This window comes from Callithrix jacchus, chromosome 6 (genome assembly GCF_049354715.1).
Source record: "Callithrix jacchus isolate 240 chromosome 6, calJac240_pri, whole genome shotgun sequence".
Lineage (NCBI taxonomy): Eukaryota > Metazoa > Chordata > Mammalia > Primates > Cebidae > Callithrix > Callithrix jacchus.
This window is the reverse complement of record NC_133507.1, coordinates 161,265,544-161,289,789: the sequence shown is the minus strand read 5'-3', so window position 1 is coordinate 161,289,789 and position 24,246 is coordinate 161,265,544. Positions and strand designations below refer to the sequence as shown.

Sequence of the window (24,246 nt, the reverse complement as noted above, 5' to 3'; positions counted from 1 at the left end):
GCACACACACGCACGTCCTTCATGGAAACTCTTAACTGGGAAACTGAGCATCCTTGAATGTTCCTGAGGTGACCACTGGGATATAAACCTCCCCAAGAGCAGCGCTTTGAGTTAACATACAAAAAGGTCTGCAGAAAGATTGGAGTCACCTTTATCAGGGTAGAGTGGATCGTGGTCAGTAACCTCATAGGCACCCAAGAAATCTCATAGGTGAGAACTTGAGCAACATACCTTTACTATATGCTGATTGACAGATAAATGAAAAATTGGGGGGAATGAGGAGAATTCAGTGAAACCTAATATAAGTAGTATATGATTGAAAAAGAGCTTCTTGTGTTATTTTTAACAGAGAGCACACTAAAAGTCACAATTTAATTTGACTAATATTTACATGGGTAGTGGGAAAAAGATCCTGGACTTCTAATTAAAAGGTCTGGGCTCCACTTTCAGCCTGCCGCCAGCTAGCCGCGTGACCTTGGGCAAGTCAAGTCTCTGAACACCCTGTCTCTCTTGAAAGGTAGACAGTGCCTACCTTCACCTCATGCTGTCAGGGTCATACTAGTCACAGGGCATGTACTTAGAGGCTGCCCACTAATATTAGTAAGTGTGTCCGTGATTGCACTGGATAGCACTTTTTGATAAGTGCCAAGTCAGAGGAGGAAAGGAGCTCTGAGAAGGAAGGGGCATTATTTCATGGCAGGATTCTAGGAGGCAGAGGTGGCTCAGTACAGCATTTGAAGAAGAGTGAGTGGCATCGTAGGTATTCAATAGAGAAAGCCATGGCCTTGGCCAGGAATAGCCAGTTAGCTGCTGCCCTCAGGGAAGATCCGCCTGGAGACCTTTGCCATGTACCTGGGTGGGGAGAGGCTTGTTCAGGAAGTTTCTTTGGCTTTCTCCTGAATGACGTTTCCTGAGGATATATCCACTATCAAGTTCATCACACTCACCAAATAAGTTGTTTTCCGACCTCCTCTTTACAAAGCAGCATTTGATAATTTTTTTATGTAGTATTTCTTTCATTACTCCAGTTTTCTGATAAGTAACTGCAAAGAGCAGTAGGTTGGGCTGTTAAGTGTTAGAGGCTATCTTTGCAAAAACTGAATGACACAGAGAAGTTTGTCCATAAAAAGGAATGATTCAGTGACATCTGTTGGGTGGGAACTTCCTTAGAGGGAGGTGAGGTGCCCTCTGTGGCTGAGTTATCTGCTCCGTCTTATCTTACATTTCAACCATGTGTAATCGCAGGTGAGATTCACATTTGCATTTTTCCTGGCGTCTTTTAGAGTGGTTATACTGTAATTCTGTTTTACTTCCTTGGTGGACATACGAGCTACCCCTCTTTATTTCATTTCTGATGATTGCTGCAGGGTTTCACCATGGGCATCTCTAACTTCTCACAGTCAACCCACACATCGTCAGCATTTAACCACCGCACACACAATGCAGGTGTCTGCCCTGAGGCCGCAGCTGCTCCTGCCCTCTGTGTTCATTGTGCTCTTATTCTCATACGCTTTCACAGAAATCACAGCGGACTGTTGTGATCTTGGCTTTAAACAGTAAGTCACTTTTACAGAAACTGACACAGAATTTTTTAGGCTTTTATCCCTCCCTCTGGCATTTCTGATGTGCTTCATTCCTTTGTGTGGCTTTGGGCTTCCTCCTGGCGCCACCTTTCTCCTGTGCAAGTAACTTCCTTCCGCAGTTGTTATAGAACAGGTTTGGGAGCAATGAATTCTATTAGCTGTTGCTTTTCTGAAAATATATTTTTCAACGGCATGTTGTTGGGTATTTTCATTTGATATAGAATTCTAGGTTGACAGTTTTTTCCCCTTCACATAAAACATATTCCATTGCCTCTTGGCTTGCATAGTTTCTGATGAGAAGACTGCAGTTCTTCCTAGCTTTGGTTCTTGTGCCTGCTCTACCTTCAAGCCCACTTATCTTTTCTTCTGTGGGCGTATGGTATGCTGTTAATTGCATTGTGTTGGTTTAGGTCTTCCAAGAAGCAGAAGCCAAGAGATTAGATGTCGAAGAGGTCTATTGGAAGAAAACACCTCTGGAGGATCAGGGAGAGGACGCCTGAGACGGCAGGAGAGGCTCTGCTCTTCCTTGCTGGTCTGTGACAGAGACAGGAAGAAAGCAGAAAGATTTGGCCAGGCCAGTAAGTGTCAGAGAGCCAAAGATGCCAGTCAGGGAGTCCCACGTCCACAGGAACAGCTGGCACCAGAAGCTCTTCTGCGTTCCATCGCTGATTGGGCGTGTTCTGTAAGGTGCGTGGCCGTGGCATGAGCAGGCAGCAGATCCTGAGGGCCAGCCCATGCAGGGCCGGGAGTAGCACGTTTTCCTCCCTGCAGCAGAAGCTCTGCAGGGCACGTTTTCACGGCCACCACACTTCTCCACTTGAATTGTTTCAGGACTCCCAGTTTTAGCTTTAGAAATTCTGTTTGGTGCTTTTTGTTTTCCAGTTCTCTCCTTGTTATGTTTCTCATTTAGCTCTTTGAGCGTACTGAACCCTTGGTAACAGCTGCTGTAATGCCTTTGTTTCCTAACTCATCGTCTCTGTCAGCTCTGAGCTGGCTTCATATTCTCCCCTTGTTACGCGTTACAGTTTCCTCTCTCATGTGCCTCGAGGCGTCTCACTGCTTGCCGGGCATTGCAGATTTTACATTTCGAGTGACAGCGCTTGCTCTGTTCCTGTGAGCTGTGTTAGAACTTTCTTCTGACAGCAGTTAAGGTACTTGCAAGTCAGAGTAAACTTTTTGAGGCTTGATGTTTCAGCTTTCTCATGAGCTTAGAATGGCCTTTCTTTAGAAGGGCTCAGCCCAGTACTGAGGCCTGGCCATGGGGTCCCTGTTGAATGCTGCGTGTGTGCAGCGAGAGGCCCCTTTGCTCTGACCAGTGGGATCTTGCTGACTCAGCCCTACGTGAGCTCTGGGAGTCATCTGCTTGCAACTCCCTGGAAATTGTTCTTTTCCTGATGTCGACTTTGTCCAACCTCATGCAGTTTTACCCCCTGCACACACCGATTGGTACTCAGCCAGAGACCACGTGGGTCCCCTGTACAGATTTCCGGAGCTCTTTTTCTGCCTAGGCCCCACCCCTTTAGTGCTTTACCCCCTAAAATCTAGTCACTGTGTCCTGCCCAGAGTCAGATGCAACCACCAGGCTCCATTTCTTGAGTTTCGAAATGTGTCTGGCTGAGAGGTTACTGCTGCCTGGCAGGAGGCTCTGGGCCGTTCCTTGGCCTGGTGCCTCTCACATGGTCAGGCCCTAGCAGTCTAACTGATCGCCCTGGAGCTGTGTGGTTCACGTTAACTGAAGTCCACAGGGCATGTGGGGAGGCATTTTTCCATGTCAGGCTTCTTTAAGACCGCAGGGCTGAGGTCCATGCTCGCTGCTCCGCGGAGGCCAAGCTCTGTACATCTTGTGCGTTTGCTCCCTCCTCCTTCCTCCCAAAAGTCTGCCTCTTCCCTACCAATCCTCACTCTGTCCACACCCGAGCCTCTGTCCATGTTGGTCATGTGGGATTTCTCCATCCTTTTCGCCCTCCATCTCACCTCTAGTCTTCGACTTTGGGCCTCTCCCACATTCCAGCTTGTTTCCAGGTTTTATGGAGCCAAGGAAGAGCAGGAGCCAGCTGCTTTCAGAGAGATGCCTTTGTTCATGTGTCTCAAAGCAGTTAGGACACCGTGTTTCACGAGTAGAAGGACCTTCCTCCAGAAGAGTGAGTAACTACGTGTACAGGCGTGGATGTATATATGTATGTATTTTTTCCTTGACTGATTTCCATCCGAACAGCTGGCATTTGAAGCACTGACGTAGGGCATCTCTGAGCTGTGCACCCGACAGAAGCCCCCGTGTGCGGCCTCGGCCTTATGGCCCAGAGCCCAGGTTGGCTGTAATATTTACAAGCGGGCACCTTTTTCTAACATAACTCATCCAGTCCTTAACTGAATCGCACAGACTCGGTGGCGTGGCTTTGGGTAAAAGAACAACATGCTTCCGTTGCCTCTGGGATCCCACCTGCAGCCGGAGCGTCCCTCTGTTCCCGCTGTTGCCTGGCAGGGGACCTGGCACCTGTGGGCACTTAGGAAGTAACTGTGGGCTAAGTGAACTCAAAGCGCGTCATAGACTCAGCTTTACTGTCCTGTCATTACTTTCCTTTCTTAGGCCAGTGATCGGCAGAGGTTTCCTTTAAAGAGCTAGAGAGTAAAGGGCCCCAGCTCTGCAGGCCACACAGCCTCCCTCACAGCCGCTCAGCTCTGCGCTGTGCGGAAGCACCAGCAGCCGGTGTGTAAACACATGGGCCAGGCTGTGCCAGTGAAGCCCCGTTTACAGAAGCAGTCGGCGGCCAGATTTGATCTGTGGCTGTGGTTTGCTGACCCGTGCACGAGGCAATAAAAAGCCAAGAGCCTGGCATAAATTCATGACAGGAAACCAAGGCCCTGAATCCGCCCCCGAAGTGTAAGCACCAGCGTAATCATCTGGACCAGCGTCTCAGCATTACCAAATTACACCCATTCTGATGGCTGCGTCAGCCTCTATTGCTCTGTTTATTGTTTTTCCATAAGCAAGCAGTTCCATTTCTAGAAATTTATCTTAAGCACGTAAATATAGAAGGGGGCACACGGTGTTACTTATGATGGGAAGACTGGGAATGGACACAGCCGTAGGCTGGAAGAGGTGGAGCCTGACGTGCAGTGTGGCCCAGGGTTTAGGAGCAGAGGAGACATGACTCCAGTTCTATCTCTGTGAACATACTGACCGTGTGCCACTCTCAGTAAGGAGTTACTTAATGTCTCTCTCTTAGTCGGAAAAAAGGAAAGAAAAAGGAAATCCTTGCACACGCTGTAAAATTCAAAAGATAGATCAGAGTATACAAATGAGAGGAATGCTCCTTCTTTGTTCCCCCGCCGCCCAGGGCCCCTCCCTCAGGCAGCCCGGTTCAGGTTTCCTTGTATGTAGCATTCAGGTTGGTGCTGGAGAGGGTAGCAGTACCCACCTGGCTGTGTGTGCCCTTCATCCTCTTACTGTGAGTCAGGAAAATCATCACGTTAGTTTACATTAAGTGTGGACTTCTGACACACAGATTTGCACACAGATACCTGGCAAAATCGGGAGTGGGTTTGGTGAGAATATCTGATCCTGTTTCTTTTTCCATGTTTCCTGTATGTGAGTCAGGATGCACGGGTGGGAACGAGTCCCGTTCTGAGGTTTTCCAGGACAAGAAAGTGCAGATCCACATCCCCAAACAGGCTGGGCGCAGTGTGTACACACACACACACCCCTGTCCCATGTGTCATTTTGTATTTGCTAATGCAAATGTGCACACCCTCTTCAGCCTGGCATGGAAGCCTCCCCACCCCCATCCTCTGAGTCTGGGATCCATCGGTGGGGAGCTGTCATTTCCAGCCCAGCCCCCATCACCAGCAGCTCTCAGGGAAAGGAACTCAGTTTCTACACTGGGTCAGCCCAGGTTGCCGGGGTGACTGGGCAGGGAACCTCCCTGTGCGCTGTCTGAAATCCCTTCCTGGCTCCAAGTCTCGCCCTGGAACTCTCTGGATGGGCCACCAGGGACTGATGCATGCCAGGGTCGTGGGTGGAGTAGCTGCTGGGACCTGGAAGAGGACTGGGTATGTTTGGCTTTGCAATTTACTGAGGTTTGTCCCCTTTCGTTAGTAAACTTGCTTTTGATTTCTAATGGAAAATGGAATGCAGGGAAAGAGCCTCCTGAAAGTGTCAAACTGATCAGAGCACTGAATGTAGGGAGTCCAAAGTGCCTTGAATTCAGAGCTCCAGTGAGGGAGTCACGTTTGCCTCATATAGGAGAGGGGTTGCAGAGAGGCGCCTCGGAGGGCTTTGAGCCTTTTCCTGTTAGGCGCGCTTTCTCCTTTTCTTTTTGAGGATTTTTGGTTTGCTCACCCAGTATACACTCAGCAGAAGCCCCGACTTCTGACAGGAGGAACATGATTTTCTTTTCATTTTGAAGTGGGTGTGTGGCCCACACCTGAGTATTTCAGCACATGCCCTTTCCATGTCAGCCTTCGTACGCACAGCCATGCACACAGGTGCCACGCACCCAGGTACCGTGAGCGAGCAGATCCAGGAAAGCTTGGCTCGGGAGGAAGGTCTGGCGAGGCCTGGTGTGGCTGCCGCAGTGAGGCCGCACTGAGAGAGAATGGGCTTTGCTGCTTTCCTCCGAGGCATTAGCGTGTGCTTTTTCTCCTGTGATGAGGGAGCGCTGGGCTTTGGGGGTCGAAGGCTTATTTTAAATGAGCAGATACGGACATGAAGTGTAATGGAAACTAAGGGGATGCTTTTGCGTGTTCCTGGTATGAGATGCTTCCGATGAGCCCTCCCCACTGCGTGGGTCTCTGTTGGCCTAAAACACTGAAAAGAGATCCCCCAGATCTGAGAGGCCCTCCTGGGTATCAAAGGCCAGTTACCTGCTGCCCGAGAAGTCCAGAGACACATTTCATGAGAGTGAATAGCCACTGGCTGCACTTAGCGGGTTTGGTCTGCTAGCTTATATTCTCTGCTCTGCTCTGATTTAAAATTCAATTTGCAAAGATGAAAACGGAGCCAGACTGTCCCAAACCCAGCCCTTCTTCTGTAAATACTGTGTGGCTGGTCCTGTGTTTGAGTAAAACAGGAAATGACAACTTCAGTTGAAAAACCCTGGGAGAGCTGAGCCGGCGTCTTCAGAGAGGGGCCCACGGCCGCATGTGGGCAGCAGTGTGGCTCAACGGGAAAACTTGGAGGGAATCTTTTGTTCAGGTCTAAACCTTCTGTTCTTCGGACGTCATTCTGCAGTTGGTCCTTCAGGTGAAAAATGAATTTCTGGCAGGAACCACCTCTGAGTTACGGAACCGACTCCAGTGCTCCTGTGTGCCGGCCGCTCAGCTGAGTTGAGTGCGGTTCTGTAGCTGCGTCCTGGCCACACTGTGCCTCAGGGGCCTGGCCGCTTTCATCAGCAGCTCTCGGGCCTGCTCCTCCCTCCGTGATTTTGTTCCTGGAGGTGATCCACCCTCTCCTGCATCCTTGGCCTATTCCCTGCACAGCCTTCTTCTTCCTGTTGTACAGACATGCCCTGGTATCTCCCATCATAAAAAGCAGACACCCTGCAGGAGTTGCCAGCTGCCACTTACTAGCGGCTTACAACAGCACGCATGCGTCCTCCTCAAGTTCTGGAGGCAGAGGTTCTACAATCAGGGTGCGGGCAGAGCTGGCTCTTTTGGGGGCTCATGGGGAGATCCAGGGCCTTTACCTTTCCAGCTTCTAGAGGCCACCCCGGTTCCTCAGCGCCTGGCCCATGTCACTGTGGCCATTGCCCCCCTTGTCCCATCTCCTCCTCTGGTCTCTGAGGACTCTAGTGATAGCCTGCGGTCGTGTGGATGTCCCAGATGATCTCTCAGTCCCTTGCTGTAGGGCCCCTTTTGCCAGGTGAGACCATGTGTTCACATGTTCCAGGGGCTGGGCATCTTGAGATAGAGATCTCCACCTCTTCTTTATGTGGAGACCCCACCTGCTAGCCCCCTGCACATGCACAGGCCTGCAGGCACAGACGCACGTTCCCTTACCTGGCCTGTGAAAGCAGCCCAGGCTCTGTGTCCCTTTCCTCAGCTGCAGACTGCTTCTCCCACTAGTGTGGTCCCCTCCCACAGCTCCTCATGTCCTGGTGCAGAGCCAGTGTTTACCCGGTCACTGGTACACAATGCCCTGTGTGTCATGCGTGGTCATGCCCAGCTCCTCCTGTGGCCTGCGCACCTCACTCCTCAGTCCCTCTGTAGCCTTGGTCATGTGGTGCTGCTCTTCAGCCTCTACTTCTCCATCACCCTGGATGCTTGGTTCACATGGCACTGCCTCCCTCAGTTACTGGGTGGTGGCTGCACAGCCCCTTTTTTTTTTTTTTTTTGAGATGGAGTTTCGCTGTTGTTAACCAAACTGGAGTGCAATGGCACGATGTTGGCTCACCGCACCTCTGCCTTCTGGGTTCAATCAATTCTCCTGCCTCAGCCTCCCAAGTAGCTGGGACTACAGGCGTGCACCACCATGCCCAGCTAATTTTTGTATTTTTAGTAGAGACGGGGTTTCACCTTGTTGACCAGGAGGGTCTCTATCTCTTGACCTCGTGATCCACCCGCTTCGGCCTCCCAAAGTGCTGGGATTATAGGCGTGAGCTACCGTGCCCGGCCAGCCCTGTCATCTAAGCCACAGACCCAGTTTTCCAACTGCCCACAGGCCATTTCTATGGGGCAGTCTGCCGTGTGGCCCACACCCTGCATCCATTCCACAAGCAGACCCAACACTTGCCTTCCCTGGGGACTGCCAGCTCTTCCTCTCTATCACCCAGGCCTTCCTGACCCCGTCATGCCCTTTGAGGCCAGCCCAGATGCTCATCACAGCTCCCCAGTCCAGAAACAGCACCTGCAGCCCGTCTGACAGACGTCACACCTTATGCCAAAAGTCTTGTCAGAACCGCGAAGCTCCTGCAGTCTTCCTGCCACCTGTAGTCACCTATAGTCACCTGTAGTTCGAGCAGCAGTGTTGGGAGATCCCCCTGATCCTAGAGGGGTCTCTCTTGACACCTCCCTGGACTCTGCCAGACCAGCTGCCCGCGCTTCCTGCGGGGATCCCACAATATCAGACCCCCTGGGCTGTCTCAGTGTCACTGTCTGAATGACCTGTGCTTTCATCCTAATTTCTTTTCAGATTTTAAACTCCTGAAGGAGCTGGGCTTTTCTTTTTTCTTCTTTGTCCCAGAATTCTCCTGGTACCTAAACAAAACCGCCTGTCTCCACACTGTATCCTGGGCCACCGCACCCCCCGCCTTTCGATGAGCATTTGATGTAGTTAGCATGTCTGTCCCCTCCAAATCTCATGTAGAAATGGGATCCCCGGGTGGAGGTGGGGCCTGGCAGGAGCTATCTGGGTCACGGGAGTGGATCCCTCCTGAATGGCTTAGTGCCCTCCTCGAGGTGGTGTGTTCTAGAGTTCACGTGAGACCTGCTCATAAAGTCTGTGGCAGCACCCACCCCACCCGCCTCGAGCTCTTGCTTCCACTCCCGCCGTGCGGAGCGCCTGCCCCCGCTTTGCCTTCCGCTGTGATGAGAAGCTTCCCGAGGCCTCCCCAGAAGCAGGTGCTGGCGCCTGCAGAACCGAGCGCCGATCAGACCTGTTTTCTCTCTGCATCACCCAGCCGCAGGTGTCTCTATAGCAGCGCGAGAACGGACTAACACTGCTCCAGCCGTTCCACTTCCCGGGCCACTCACAGCTGCCCACCCAGGAGAGGAGAGGCCTCCGGGGAGGATGGAGGCTCCTGGGCCTTGGAGATCATCGGGTTCTGCCTGTCCTGTGTCTGAAACGGCTGGTCTTGGGGCGACCTCCCTACTGTTCCTTAGGATGTGTTGTGTGTGCATCTGTCACTGCGTGACTGCTGTGGCACAGGCCAGGCCAGGCACATTTCAGTGACTTGTGGTCCAGGCGGCCATGGCGCTGTGGCTGGCTGTGAGTAGCACAAAGGAAAAGCTGATTCTTTTAGAAGTGATTTTAGTACCTGCTCTTAAAGGGCAGAATGGGAAGGTGTGTGTATACACATATTGGCTGTGTGTGTGCATGTGTGTGTGTTTATACACATACTGGCTGTGTGTGTGTGTACACATGCTGGCTGTGTGCCCATGCTGATTTGAAATATGAAAAACTCATCGTTTTCCCACCTGCTGCCGCCGGGCGGCACACACCATGCTGGGCGCTTTCCTCGCAGCCCCGCGCCGAGGCGGCCCTGTGGAAGCAGCACTCCTCCCTCTGCCCCAGCCACCCCACGCCGGCCGCCGCCCTCACAAACAGGTGTGTTTTTGCTGGCAGGGGCTCTTGTTGCCCCCCAGGTCCCCGTGTGCCCTGGGAGGTTGGCCTCTGTGGACCACCACCCGGGCCCCTGACCTCCCAGATGGTGGGAGAAGCGGGGCTGTTGCACCCCTCCTGCGGCTCCCTCACTGCCAAGCCCAGGCTCTTGGGCAGCGCCCCCTCTTCTGGCCCCGGTGGTCATCTCCTCCTGTTGCTCCTGGAGCCTTTCAGTGGCTCCTGCTAGGGTCAGTCCTGCAGTGCTTTCCCCTCTGCCAGTTTTCCTGAACCCTGCCCATGTCTACTCAAAAGGCGTGGGTTAAACTCACTTTCCTACTCCGCCAAGGGCTCCTTCCAGCCAGTGGCCCGGCCACTGCAGGCCCTCTTCAGAGAGGATTTCACCCAGGGGTGTTTCAGATGGTGAACCGTGGTTCCTGGGCCCCGGCCCCAGCCCCACCCCTGTGTCTGCATGGCTGCTTCCCTCAGGACCTCACCTGAGTGCCACGCATTGCTCTGTCCCCCTCCAGTGGCGCTTGTCACCCTCCTGACATTAATGAGAACACTCAGGTGGTTGTTTTCCATTTGCAGCTACCAGCCCCAGGACAGGGGCTCCTGGCAGGCAGGGCTAGGTCATGGGTTGTGTAACTCTGCGGCATCCTTGCACTTACAGCGGAGACCTGCCGCAGATCACGTGCTCACCAGCATGTTGAGTGAACTCATGCATCGCAGGCATCTGCTGGGTAAACTGAACTGTGGGCTGGGAAAACAGTCATCCACTTTAAACAGAGTGCTCCAATGCCTTTTCCCCACAGCTGCCGGGCCGCAAGTACAGCCCCGGGTACAACGCCGACGTGGGAGACAAGTGGATCTGGCTGAAGTGAACGGCGCCTCCGCTCCAGCTGCATGGGCCAGACTCTCCTGGACGCCACATAGCGTGAAGATTGGGGGAGGGTAACCGCGCAGAAGTGGCACAGTGGAGGAAGTGGCCCCACAGAAGCAGTCCGTCCTGTAGTGTAGGTAACGGCTTCAGGAAGCAGCTTCCCGCCCGATGTCGGGAACCCCGTAGCTTTGTTTTAGAATGACCCGTCGTGCTCACTGGAAAACAGTGGTCCACCGTGCAAGGCCGGCTCTCGGCGGCCCCTGTGGTTCCAGTGCGTCCGCTCTGTGTCATTCAGGCTGTGTACATTGCTTTTCTTCAGACTTCCAGAAATAAAGTGTTTCCATGGGACTTTCCCCATCGTGCATCTGTGTGGGCACGGGCACTCAAAGCTGCCCACACGGCCCTACCTATTCAGCTCGCTGTGCTCTGGTTTCATTGACACTTACACTGTGTTGAAGGTTTTTCTAAAGGCTTACTGTATTTGATTTAGTTATGCGCTACGTTAAAGAAAAGAAAGTGAAGAAGAAATAGCAAAAAGACAAAGAAAATTACCGTAGGTTTACAGAACAGTGCTTTTAAAAGAGACGTTAAAAAGGTTCACACAGTGGCCGACCTTGGCGAGTCTCATAACTCCTTCCTCTGAAGGGAAATTTGTACTTAGAATGTTGGTGGCATAAAATGCAAAAGCAAAATAATGTTCTCTGTTACCCAGAAGATCAAGTTGCCAGTCAAAAATGAGACACGAGAAAGAAAATCACTTTTCTTTATTCACTTCTGTTGAAGCCTAGAAAACCAAAACAAGCTGGGTATGGCTCAGCATCATCCTTTAGGACTGAAGCTGTCAGCTGTGAGTCCTGCTGAACTGAGCTTTCCACTGTGAAGCTCTGCTGTGTCCAACGTGGTAGCTCCTAGCCACATGTGGCTATTTAAATTTAAATGAGCTAAAATGTAATACAGTTTAAAATTCTGTTCGTTAGTTGCACTGGTCATACTTCAAGTGTTCCGTGGCCGCCGTGGGTGGGCATTAGTTTCAGTGATGGTACAGAGGAGGGCACTCCTCACTGCAGAAGCTCTGGCGGAGAATATGCCCATTCCTTCCCTCTTCCGGTCTGCCCGCCTTGTTTCCTTCCCTCCCTCCCTCCCTCCCTTTCTCCCTTCCTCTCCCCTCCTTCCCTTTCTCCCTCCCTCTCCCCTCCTTCCCTCTCTCCCTCCCTCCTTCCCTCCTTCTTCCCTTCCTTCTGTCTGTCCTTGTTTTCCTCCCTTCCCTTCCTCCCTGCCTCCTTCCTTGTTTAAGAATTGAAAATAAAGTTTCCCAGGCGTTTTTGAATTGGGGTCCAGATTTAAGTGGCTGCAGTTTTGCATTTCACCAAGAAACCAACAGCTTTAATCATTAAATGAAAGCTCAGCTGGGCATTGGGCCAGTCATGGAATGTCTTTTGCTCTAAGCACCTCACAGACCCATTAAGGAGGGGAAGAAAGCAAAAGAAAAACATCTTTAATTATCTTAGCTGTTCCTAATGTCTTTGGCTGCAGAGAGCTGTTTCCCTCAGCCTTGGCAGTTGCACTGGTAGCGTCCTCGGCAGTGAGGGCAGGTCTGCCCTGTGGTCAGGATTGCTTCTGCAGAGGGCAGAGCTCTACAGCTGTGCAGGGCTCAGTGTGGCCTGGTGTGGACTCGGGGGCTCCGATCGTCCCTGTGTTTGTGTCTGACCCTGTATGGCTGCATTCCCTTGATGGAGTGGGAATTGTGTCATTTGTAGTGCTGAGGACGTTCATCTGTTTCATTTTTCTGGTGTTTTCAATGATACCCATGTTCAGCAGAGAAGGACAAAGGATTGTCCATCTTCTCTCCAAATTGAAAGCCTCAGGAAGAGGCAAGTAGCTGCCCCGATTTCCATATTCCAGAGCAGTACACGCGTCCGCCTCACAGAAGCTCTTATACCTAAAACAACAACAAGAAACAAGGATCCAAATAAATCACATACTTTGAAGATTCCATGTTAGACTCCTCAGCGCTGTGGAGATGAGGAAGGAACCGTGTTAGACCCCTCAGCGCTGTGGAGATGAGGAAGGGTCCACGTTAGACTCCTCACGCTGCGGAGATGAGGAAGGGTCCACGTTAGACTCCTCACGCTGCGGAGATGAGGAAGGGTCCACGTTAGACTCCTCACGCTGCGGAGATGAGGAAGGGTCCACGTTAGACTCCTCACGCTGCGGGGATGAGGAAGGGTCCACGTTAGACTCCTCACGCTGCGGGGATGAGGAAGGGTCCACGTTAGACTCCTCACGCTGCGGGGATGAGGAAGGGTCCACGTTAGACTCCTCACGCTGCGGGGATGAGGAAGGGTCCACGTTAGACTCCTCACGCTGCGGGGATGAGGAAGGGTCCACGTTAGACTCCTCACGCTGCGGGGATGAGGAAGGGTCCACGTTAGACTCCTCACGCTGCGGGGATGAGGAAGGGTCCACGTTAGACTCCTCACGCTGCGGGGATGAGGAAGGGTCCACGTTAGACTCCTCACGCTGCGGGGATGAGGAAGGGTCCACGTTAGACTCCTCACGCTGCGGGGATGAGGAAGGGTCCACGTTAGACTCCTCACGCTGCGGGGATGAGGAAGGGTCCACGTTAGACTCCTCACGCTGCGGGGATGAGGAAGGGTCCACGTTAGACTCCTCACGCTGCGGGGATGAGGAAGGGTCCACGTTAGACTCCTCACGCTGCGGGGATGAGGAAGGGTCCACGTTAGACTCCTCACGCTGCGGGGATGAGGAAGGGTCCACGTTAGACTCCTCACGCTGCGGGGATGAGGAAGGGTCCACGTTAGACTCCTCACGCTGCGGAGATGAGGAAGGGTCCACGTTAGACTCCTCACGCTGCGGGGATGAGGAAGGGTCCACGTTAGACTCCTCACGCTGCGGGGATGAGGAAGGGTCCACGTTAGACTCCTCACGCTGCGGAGATGAGGAAGGGTCCACGTTAGACTCCTCACGCTGCGGAGATGAGGAAGGGTCCATGTTAGACTCCTCACGCTGCGGAGATGAGGAAGGATCCAGGTTGCAGCAGTATGTTCTGTGTCTGATTTCATTCGCACAGGCATGTGTTTTCAGACATGAGAATTTGGTATTGAAGAGAAAGTCCTTGTTTTTTCCTAACTTATCTTTCTGTTCCATCAACTGTTATAACTAAATAGTTAAGGGCATTGAGCTTCTTAGGGGAAATTACAGGCAGGTACTTAGGACCCCTTCAGCAAAGCGGGGTGGCCTGAATGGGGAGCAGCTGCGGCTCCCCAGCCCCACGCTGCCAGGCAGAAGTGGAGCCACCACTTTCTGCTCAGGTGTTCCAGCAAGAACAGCAGGGAAAGAGGCAGCCACCTCCAGGCCACTGGTAGACCTGGGGCCCTTCCCGGGGCCCTTCCGTTACGCTGCTCCCGTGGAATTCATGTCGGTTTCTCTAGTCCTGGGGCCCTTCCCTTACACTGCTCCCATGGAATTCATGTCGGTTTCTCTAGACCCGGGCCCTTCCCTTACGCTGCTCCCATGGAATTCATGTCGGTTTCTCTAGACCGCGGTCCTTCCCTTACACTGCTCCCGTGGAATTCATGTCGGTTTCTCTAGACCGGGGTCCTTCCCTTACACTGCTCCCATGGAATTCATGTCGGTTTCTCTAGACCGGGGTCCTTCCCTTACACTGCTCCCATGGAATTCATGTCGGTTTCTCTAGACCCGGGCCCTTCAGTTATGCTGCTCCCATGGAATTCATGTGGGTTTCTCTAGCCCCGGGCCCTTCAGTTATGCTGCTCCCATGGAATTCATGTCGGTTTCTCTAGACCGCGGTCCTTCCCTTACACTGCTCCCGTGGAATTCATGTCGGTTTCTCTAGACCGGGGTCCTTCCCTTACACTGCTCCCATGGAATTTATGTCGGTTTCTCTAGTCTTGGGGCCCTTCAGTTTGCTGCTCCCATGGAATTCATGTCGGTTTCTCTAGACCCGGGCCCTTCAGTTATGCTGCTCCCATGGAATTCATGTCGGTTTCTCTAGACCGGGGTCCTTCCCTTACACTGCTCCCATGGAATTTATGTCGGTTTCTCTAGTCTTGGGGCCCTTCAGTTTGCTGCTCCCATGGAATTCATGTGGGTTTCTCTAGACCCGGGCCCTTCAGTTATGCTGCTCCCATGGAATTCATGTCGGTTTCTCTAGACCGGGGTCCTTCCCTTACACTGCTCCCATGGAATTCATGTCGGTTTCTCTAGACCCGGGCCCTTCAGTTATGCTGCTCCCATGGAATTCATGTCGGTTTCTCTAGACCGGGGTCCTTCCCTTACACTGCTCCCATGGAATTCATGTCGGTTTCTCTAGACCGGGGTCCTTCCCTTACGCTGCTCACATGGAATTCATGTCGGTTTCTCTAGACCCGGGCCCTTCAGTTATGCTGCTCCCATGGAATTCATGTCGGTTTCTCTAGCCCCGGGCCCTTCAGTTAGCTGCTCCCATGGAATTCATGTCGGTTTCTCTAGTCCTGGGGCCCTTCAGTTAGCTGCTCCCATGGAATTCATGTCGGTTTCTCTAGCCCCGGGCCCTTCAGTTACGCTGCTCCCATGGAATTCATGTCGGTTTCTCTAGTCCTGGGGCCCTTCAGTTAGCTGCTCCCATGGAATTCATGTGGGTTTCTCTAGCCCCGGGCCCTTCAGTTATGCTGCTCCCATGGAATTCATGTCGGTTTCTCTAGCCCCGGGCCCTTCAGTTAGCTGCTCCCATGGAATTCATGTCGGTTTCTCTAGTCTTGGGGCCCTTCAGTTAGCTGCTCCCATGGAATTCATGTGGGTTTCTCTAGCCCCGGGCCCTTCAGTTATGCTGCTCCCATGAAATTCATGTCGGTTTCTCTAGACCGGGGTCCTTCCCTTACACTGCTCACATGGAATTCATGTCGGTTTCTCTAGACCGGGGTCCTTCCCTTACGCTGCTCCCATGGAATCCATGTCGGTTTCTCTAGACCGGGGTCCTTCCCTTACGCTGCTCACATGGAATCCATGTCGGTTTCTCTAGACCGGGGTCCTTCCCTTACGCTGCTCACATGGAATTCATGTCGGTTTCTCTAGACCCGGGCCCTTCAGTTAGCTGCTCCCATGGAATTCATGTCGGTTTCTCTAGCCCCGGGCCCTTCAGTTAGCTGCTCCCATGGAATTCATGTCGGTTTCTCTAGTCCTGGGGCCCTTCAGTTACGCTGCTCCCATGGAATTCATGTCGGTTTCTCTAGACCCGGGTCCTTCAGTTATGCTGCTCCCATGGAATTCATGTCGGTTTCTCTAGCCCCAGGCCCTTCAGTTATGCTGCTCCCATGGAATTCATGTCGGTTTCTCTAGTCCCGGGCCCTTCAGTTACGCTGCTCCCGTGGAATTCATGTCGGTTTCTCTAGTCCTGGGTCCTTCCCTTACGCTGCTCCCATGGAATTCATGTCGGTTTCTCTAGTCCTGGGTCCTTCCCTTACGCTGCTCCCATGGAATTCATGTCGGTTTCTCTAGCCCCGGGTCCTTCCCTTACGCTGCTCCCATGGAATTCATGTCGGTTTCTCTAGCCCCGGGTCCTTCAGTTACGCTGCTCCCATGGAATTCATGTCGGTTTCTCTAGACCCGGGTCCTTCAGTTATGCTGCTCCCATGGAATTCATGTCGGTTTCTCTAGCCCCGGGTCCTTCCCTTACGCTGCTCCCATGGAATTCATGTCGGTTTCTCTAGCCCCGGGTCCTTCAGTTAGCTGCTCCCGTGGAATTCATGTCGGTTTCTCTACTACAGCAGAAGTGAAAGAGCTTGTCTGGCTTGACATTTGTCCCATTTTTTTTGGCCAGTAGTTGGCTTTGAATCTCTCTGTGTCCTGCTTAATTATAGCTTTCTGGATTGGCTGTTCTTAGCAATGAGGGTGTCAACGCAAAGCAACCAGGCAGCTACCTTCTGGGAAGAAACCGTCTGTGCTCACACTGGATGCAAATCTGCAAGATTTCGGGGTCTGGCAAAGTAGTGGTGGAGGGAAAGCTGTGAGGACTGTCATACGTCGGGGCTCGTAGAAGAAAAGCTTCTGTAGGCAGCAGCCACTGGCTGGCCAGAATTCCATGAGTGGAAGCAGGTGCCCCAGTGAGCTGGGGCTTTATATCTGGATGCAAATAGAAGCCGGAAACACGAGGCTTTGCTTTAGGAAAATCATGATCCAGAAAGCAGAAGGTGATCCTCAGTAGTTACCTTGCTTCGCTAGGATTTTCTAATAGTCTCAAATTGTACAAAGCCAAGTACCTTTTAACAGCAACACAACTGTGACTTGAAACGCACGCTTTCCGCGGGGAAAGGAGCCCTTCTCAGGAGCGTCCAGCCTTTCTGTCCGCCCCCATTGGAATGCTGGGCTCTGTTAGGTTGCATGTTGGCAATCCCCATCTGAATTCCAGGAGGCTGGGCGCTCCAGTTATGAACTTGTCCCAGAAAGAGTGGTACTATTCTCAGAGCGGTAAATGTCCTACCAAAATGTCTGTTCCTGACTCACCCCGGCTGCAGGTGCTTGAAGGTTCTTCCAGTAGGAGGCCAAATGAAACAATCACATTTTATCTTTAAGCTTGTGAATAAGTTTGCTCATTTGCTTGTACTGTAGACATACAGTTTTAAAATTCTTAATTTAAAATTTAGTTTAATAGTAAATTTTTCACAAGTGAACACTTTTTATTTTTAAATTAAAATTCTGAAGTCCCCTCGTTGGATCCAGTTGCCGGTTGCATTTTTGGGAAGCGCTCATTTTAGTGCTACACAGTTCCATTGAATAAACATTTTTTTAATGAGACTATGACTGGTGATTACATTAGAAACCCCAACTTTTAATTTTTAAAAGGCCATTTCCTGTGGCACGTTCCCTGTGGTGGTGGTGGTGGTGGTGTTTCTTACAGCGAATGTTGATGGGGCCTCCTGCATCCCAGGCAGCATCTCAGCGCAGGACCTGTGGCAGCGGCTCAGGGGTGGGGCCCGGCGGAAGCCTTGACGCGGGCCGTGCGTGTGTGGAAGCTGACAGCTGTGGGCCGGCAAGCCCACAGTGGAGTAGGGGTGTCAGGTGTCAGGAGGGTCTGGTCTGAACTGCCCGGCACCCAGCAGAGCCCACTCTGGGTGTTAGAGAGCTGAGGAGAGTGCAGAGGGCCTGGGAGGCGAAGGAAGGAGTGAGGTGGCCAGGCAGGGTCAGGGAGAGGGGGACCTGCAGTGACTGCCGATGTGACAGTGGCAAGCTCTGTGTCTGCAGAGCTGGGCCGAGCTGGCTGGGGCAGGGTTCACGGCATGGGGAGGAGGAAAGAACGAGCAGATGGGTAGAGACCCTGATCCCATCAGAACCCAAGTTTTCTGTTGCGCAGCTCTGCTGTGATGCCACTCCTCCCACCAGAACAAGAGCGTGTTTGTCTCCACACTTCCCCCTGCCTGTCACTGAGCCTTGTTCTGTTCAGGAAGCACGGACAGAAAGGTGGCTGTGTCTTGCAGCAGGCTGGAAAGTGCCCTTTCCTGGGACAAGGTGAGCTTGGTGCCGAGTGCGCGAGCCTCCGACTCCAGGAGCGATGCCCGGCCTCCAGCCATAGCAGGCTTTTCCTTCTCAGTATTGCAGCGAGCACACAGCCCTGTTGTCCAAATCTGAGAACCGGAAAGACACAGTGAGTGGAGCTGGTAGGACCCCATGTGCTCAGGCCCCACGCTCAAGGTCCCGTGCCTTGGATCTACCCCCTGTTGCAGCCGGAGGAGCAAGCAGCTGCTGTGCCGGTCATGACTTCATCCTGTGTGTGGTGACGGCCACTGACGTCTTCTCATTCTAGAGAAGTTAGTATCGTGAGTCAGACTTTTTCACTGGCTTCTGTGCGTCTGGCGTGTGATGGTGGGATGACTGGCCCCACCTCCGAATGCAGGTGTTGGAGCCCTGGAGACTCGGCACCTCTAGCTCCTGACAGACGGTTTGCATCAGTGGGTGGGGTCCAGACAAGTCTTTCTATTGGGAGCCAGGGATGGGTGTACCAGGAATGGCCTGGTGTGCGTTTCCACTGAGAAACTCCCAGCCGCTGGCTGGAACCTGGCTCTTTTCTCTGGCTTTTGCCTCCTTTCCTGTCCTTTTCCCTCCTTTCCTGTCCTTTTCCCGGCCAGCTGGCCCCTGTTGTCTCCCTTGCCTCACTGGCTGCAGAGCTGTCCTCTGGGGTACTTGACACAGAGCCTGCGCCGACTCCCACTCTGGGTTCTGCTGCCCTGCCCTGCTTTGGTGTCTCAGGTTGAAGTCGAGGTTGCATCTGATGAGAGCCATGCCCATAGGTGAGGCAGCATCAGGATCCCGAGCCAGAGTCTATCATCCCCTGCCCCTGCCCCAGCTTTCCCTCCTGCCCTGGTCTGTCTCCCTCTGAGTCCTTGTGGCCAAGTCAGCCAACAGCAGCCCATACATGGAGGCCCCTTCTGGATGGGCATCTGGCAAGGTGTGGGTCTGAATTCAGCCTTTAGCCTCACGGGCCTCCCCGTGTCCCGGGTTCTCCAAGAGCTGCCTTAGGAAGATGGGAAGGGGTCTGGAGCATGGAGCAGCTGGACTTTCTGCGGCAGCTCCCGAAAGTCCCTCGTGGACCGGGACCCTGATGAGGACCAGCTCACAGCTCAGGACAACACGGAGCCCAGCGCCGGCCGTAGGACAGCTTGTCATGGTCCTTCTCTAGGAACCTCTCTGCCACACTGAGAGCGGAAATGCCTGCATTGGCCGTGCCACCTTGCACAGCCGACCCTTCCTGGTCTCTCCACCCACCCTGGCCCCTTGGTGTTTTGTGGCTGGAGTAGCAGACCTCGCTCTCCCCACCCCCAGCAGTTTGAGGTGGCTCAGGCACTCAACTTGGGGAAGTTTTCACATGTTTTCTATCTATAGTATTTGTATACTTCACATGAAGCCTTATTAGTGAATAAATATAATAAATTCATTTCTATCGAAATAAAATTTGAGAAGAACATGATATGTGCAAGCCAAAGCCCAAATTAAAATGAATCCCTTCTGCGAAGGGGAAAAATCAGTCTTGTTGAGAGAAAGAATCCCAGCTGCCTGGAAACCCCCGTGGCAAAAAGCAGGCGAGAGGAACCACTCGTGTGAGCAAACGTCGCTGTCCAGGGCGGCGGCGAGTCGGGTGGCTGCGCCCCACTTCCAGTGTGTGTCAGCAGCGTTAGCAATCCGTCGTCACCCGCCAGCAGTGCCACCCAGTAGGGGGAGCATAGATGGGTTTGGTCTGGCGCTATCCAGCTGTTCATTAGCAGTGATGAAAAACGACCTAATAAGTTAATGGTATTTGTAGCTGGTCAGAAATGATTTGAAAGACCTCAGACTGTTGAGTTAACATAAAACAGTTCCCCGTCTCTTGCATCTAACAAAGTAATAAAATTGTGCATATTCGTGTGATGGGTAAAGATGCATCCTCTGCTGTTTGAAGGAAAGTCAGAGGCTCAGCAGTGTGTTACTTTCCCTCCCTAAGGCGAGCTTGTCCCTGAGTATCCTTGGCTCGGAAAGCTGGTTGCCAGGGAGCTTCACCGGCGTCTCAGGGGGTTTCCCCAGAGGAGCTGGTGAAGGGTCACATGGGGACACAGGAGAGTGGCATCTCTGGGAGCCACTCCGCCTGGCCCGGTGGGCGGAGCCCACTCACAGCCCCAAGGCAGTCACTGCCCAGCCGTCAGAACCGGCTTTCACAGCCCTGGGGTGGTCACTCAGTCCAGCCTGGGGGTGGACCCACTCTCAGTGCCCCAAGGTGGTCACTGAGCCCGGCCCGGCCCAGCCCAGCAGGTGGACCCACTCCCCGCTCTCGCAGTCCTGAGATGGCGGGGGCGTCCTCTGCCTCGCCCCTCCTGGAGAGACGCCAGTGTGTGGGCTTGGAGGTGGAGTCCATTTGAAGTTTGCAGTTCCTGAAGAGCCTTGCCATGTTTGCCGTGCTGTCTCCCCGTGGCCACAGCCTTGAAGCGTCCAGCCTCTGCCTGGCTGCCCGTGGTTGGGGCAAGCTGCTACTCAAGTTTGCGGTGCCTACTGCGTTTTCCAACCTCAGTGGGCACAGGAGGAGGTGGAAGGGGGTGGAACTGAGGCGGGGGCTTAAGAGCAAACCGCGAGTGTCCAGAGCTGTAGGAGGTTCCGAGAAGGTGCCAAGCCTCCTCTGCAGGCTGAGAAATGGGCCTTGGTGGGCTGAGAAGCCCTCCTGCTTCTGACTGCCTCATGCACCGCCACGCTCAGCTCACCCTTGGGCACCCTCCCTGGGGCTGAGCCCTGATCAGCGCGGAGCTGTTTCCTACGGCTGTGGTCAGCAGCTGCCGTGCGCTTCGTGGCTGACGTGCCACTGATCTATTCTCCCAAAGTCCGGAGGTCAGGAGGCCGCAAAGCCAGGTGTCAGCAGCACTGCTCCCTCTGGCAGGCTCTGCAAGAAAACGGTTTCCTGGCCTTCCAGCTTCCAGGGGCCACCTGCGTATGTGGTCTTGTGGTGACCCCTCCTCAGTCACCCTACCCTCTGCCTCCGTGGTCACCGCTCCTCTCTGCTGGCCCACTGCCTCCCTCTTACAAGGACCCCTTGGGCCATTCAAGCCAGGAAACCCCCATGAAGATCTTCAACCCCATTTGCTGAGCCCCTTTGCCACCTGAGGTCCCCCATCCCAGGAGCTGGGGATCAGGACAAGGTCGTCCTTGGGTCCCTGTTCTGTCTACCACAGTCCCCACCCCGGGCCAACAGGAAGGGGCTGGTGGCCACAGGCCCTGCTCTGGGTGGCCCTTCAGCCTCTCCTCACCTCCCAGGCGGCTGGCAGAGACGGGTGTTCTGCCTCGGAGAAGGCGTGGAGCAGTGGGGCTGGTGTCTGCAGCTGTGCCCTGTGTTCTCTGGCAGCTGTGGGCAGCCCTGCCTTGCCAGCTTGCTCAGCAGAGTGCGTGTCTGCTGTGGGCTGGCTGTACCCTCTGGGGCTGTGGCCCAGGCCCGTCCCTGCCTCCATGCCATGCGCTCCACGGAGAGAGGTGGACACAGGCTGTCCCATGTGTGGTGACGGGTGGTCTCCATAGCTGCACCTGGCACAGGGTTGCCCATCCAGGGGAGGGAGGCCTCTTGAGGAAGAGAGGGGAGGCTGCTTTGTCCATCATGGAAGTTCAGAAAAGCAGAAGAAGCCCTGCAGGGGTACCTGGAAGCCGTTGGTGTACACAGGCTCCTCCCACCTATAGGTCTCATGATAGGGCCTGCGGGGTCGGGGGCGCCCTCCGCCTGCCGGGGAGAGCCGCAAGCCTCGCAGCTGGGGCCCTGCGGGCCAGTGGGGCTGGGTTTGCTGTGGGCCACACAGCGCTGGCCTCCAGAACCCTTCACCTTGCACAGCCAACAGCGCCGTCTGCCCGGGAGGCCTGCTCCCTTCTCCTGGGCCCTGGACTCTGCCTTCACAGCCCTCTGTGCCAGCCCCCTCACTGTGCCCCCTCCTCACTGCCCGGCTCCATGGCTGCCACCCAGCCCTTCGTGCAGCCTTTCCTGTCCCTGGGCCTGCAGGCCTGCCCCGCCATCCCCTATCCCAGGACGCGGCCTGGCTCTCCGCCCTCTGTGAGCACGTGGCGCATGTGTGGCAGTTCATCCCTCGGGCTCACAGGGCGGCTCCTGTGCAGCCCTGGAGTGGATGTGGGGCTGCAGGCAGCTGCCTTTAGCCCCACTATCCACACCGCAGGACCTATGCCACAGTGCTGATCGAGGAAAAGGGGCCACGGGATGTGTCCCATGTCAGGTCTGGAGAGAGACAGGGCCAGGCAGAGTCTGGGCAGGCATCAGCAGGACCCCACATGTCCCTGGGTCCCACTATCCTTCCTGCTGCCCAGGGGGTGGCCAGGCCGGAGGTCTCTATGCGCCGTCAGGCCCAGGCCTGGGTGAACCCCTCTGGCCTGTTTTCCCCTGTTAAATGACACAAATGCTTTCTAATCATTTCTTCAAATTTAGGAATTTTTGGAAGGAAAAGGAAGAGAACTTTAGAGTTATATGCATTTTCTTTTACTTGCTGTTAGAATCTTCTAGACCCTGTTTGTTAAAGGGGCCCAACCTTCCATGCCCGATGTGACCACGCCTGCCGTCCCTCCATCGTGGCTGCTTCTGACTCAGCACCTCGGTGTTTGCCACATCCTGCACTGGGTGCTGAGGGGACCCAGGGAGGCTGTGGCGAGAGGAGGACCTGGCCAGGAATCCATGGGACAGGGCTGCCCAGCACGGGCCGCACTGTGGAGCCGGGGGTGCTGAAGGGGCGTGGGTGGCACAGGAGCATGTGGCTCTCCCAAGGCCCCTCCCGCACACCCATGGGTACCCTAGGCCCCATCTGTCACCCTCGATCCGGGTTCTTCTCAATAGTAGCCTCTCCCTCTGATGTCTTGTGGTCAGATGTTTGCAGAAAAGGGCCACAGCCGCAGCGAAAATCCAGACTCAGAGATGTGACTGAAAGGAGAAGAGCCAGCATTGTTTTAGGACTTTTCGCTTCAAAAGCCAGTAATCCTCTGAAGCAGGGCCCTTCTGCACTCCTGCAAGCTCAGGAACTACCTGACAAAGGAACCAGGGGCTGAAGCAGAAGGTACTGGAAGCCCTGGCCAGCAGGTGGCCAGTGGGACGCCGACTCGAAGCCTCTTTGAAGCAGCCGTGGGAGCAGTGGGAACAGCGCCCCGTGATTGTTGGACAGGGTCACACAACCAGACAGGCACCTACCTGAACCACCGCGTCGAGCTGTGTGGTATTTCTGTGGCACTGGATGAAGCTGCAGGCTCCCAGGGTGGGCCGGACAGAGAGATGCGTGGCTACCACTCACCTGCATGTGGTGGCAGCATGGCATGTACCAGCCCTGCCCGTGTGGGTCGTCTACACTGAGGGCACCAGGTTCAAACACGGTGGGAAAGTAAGTGTTCACATCTACACTTCAGATGACTAAAGACAGAGTCTTTGCATAGCAGGGAGGAACACCCAGATTTTCAAAGGTCATGCCGGAAGGAGGCAGCTTGGTGGACTGGAGCTGTCTGAAAGAGAAGGTGGTGGCTGGGAGCCCTGAGCCTCCCGCTTGGGCCACGGCATGCCCACAGCAGGCCTCTTGCCCGCTATGGACTCGGGGGCAGGAAACTGAGTGGGGGCACATGTCCGTCTGGTAGGAGAAGCTGCATCCTCTCAGCTTCTTTAGGACAGGGCCAGCCTGTGCTGCTGAGGGATGACCAGGGCCACACAGCACGGGGCGGAGGAGCTACGAGGACTGGAAACTTTTCTAGATCTCTGCCACCACTTCGTGAGCCCACTCTAAGGGGTGCCCCCTCCCTAGACCCTCACAGCAAGCCTGGCTGCAGGTGGGGACAGCCTGATTTTTCTCCCATCAGGTACGTAAGGTCTGAGGGTGGGACTTCCCCAGTCTCTCAGCTGGAATGTGGTGGGTCCAGGCTCAGCCTCACTCAGGGCTCTCCTGAGAATGGGGTCGACAGGAGGTACAGATGTGGAGACAGTTGTGATCAGGAATTGGCTCGTGTGATTCTGGAGGCCCAGAAGCCACAAG

At 54.1% G+C, this 24,246-nt stretch overlaps 1 protein-coding gene and 1 long non-coding RNA gene across 3 annotated transcripts in view; both read left to right on the top strand.

Moving 5' to 3' along the window:
- Positions 1–24,246, top strand: part of NDUFA10 (NADH:ubiquinone oxidoreductase subunit A10) — a 99,665-nt gene that overhangs the window by 57,918 nt on the left and 17,501 nt on the right. Inside the window, exon 10 of one of the 2 annotated variants that reach the window (XM_078329199.1) lies at positions 10,653–11,068. The exons of the other annotated variant lie outside the window; for it this stretch is intronic. Within the exon in view, the coding sequence (XP_078185325.1) occupies positions 10,653–10,721 (69 nt within the window). The 3' untranslated portion in view covers positions 10,722–11,068. Of the gene's footprint in view, positions 1–10,652; positions 11,069–24,246 lie in introns of those variants that run through there. 2 annotated transcript variants of the gene reach the window in all.
- Positions 18,169–19,684, top strand: LOC144576844 (uncharacterized). The gene is made up of 2 exons (XR_013519439.1): positions 18,169–18,244; positions 18,327–19,684. It is a non-coding gene; the product is annotated as an uncharacterized LOC144576844 (long non-coding RNA).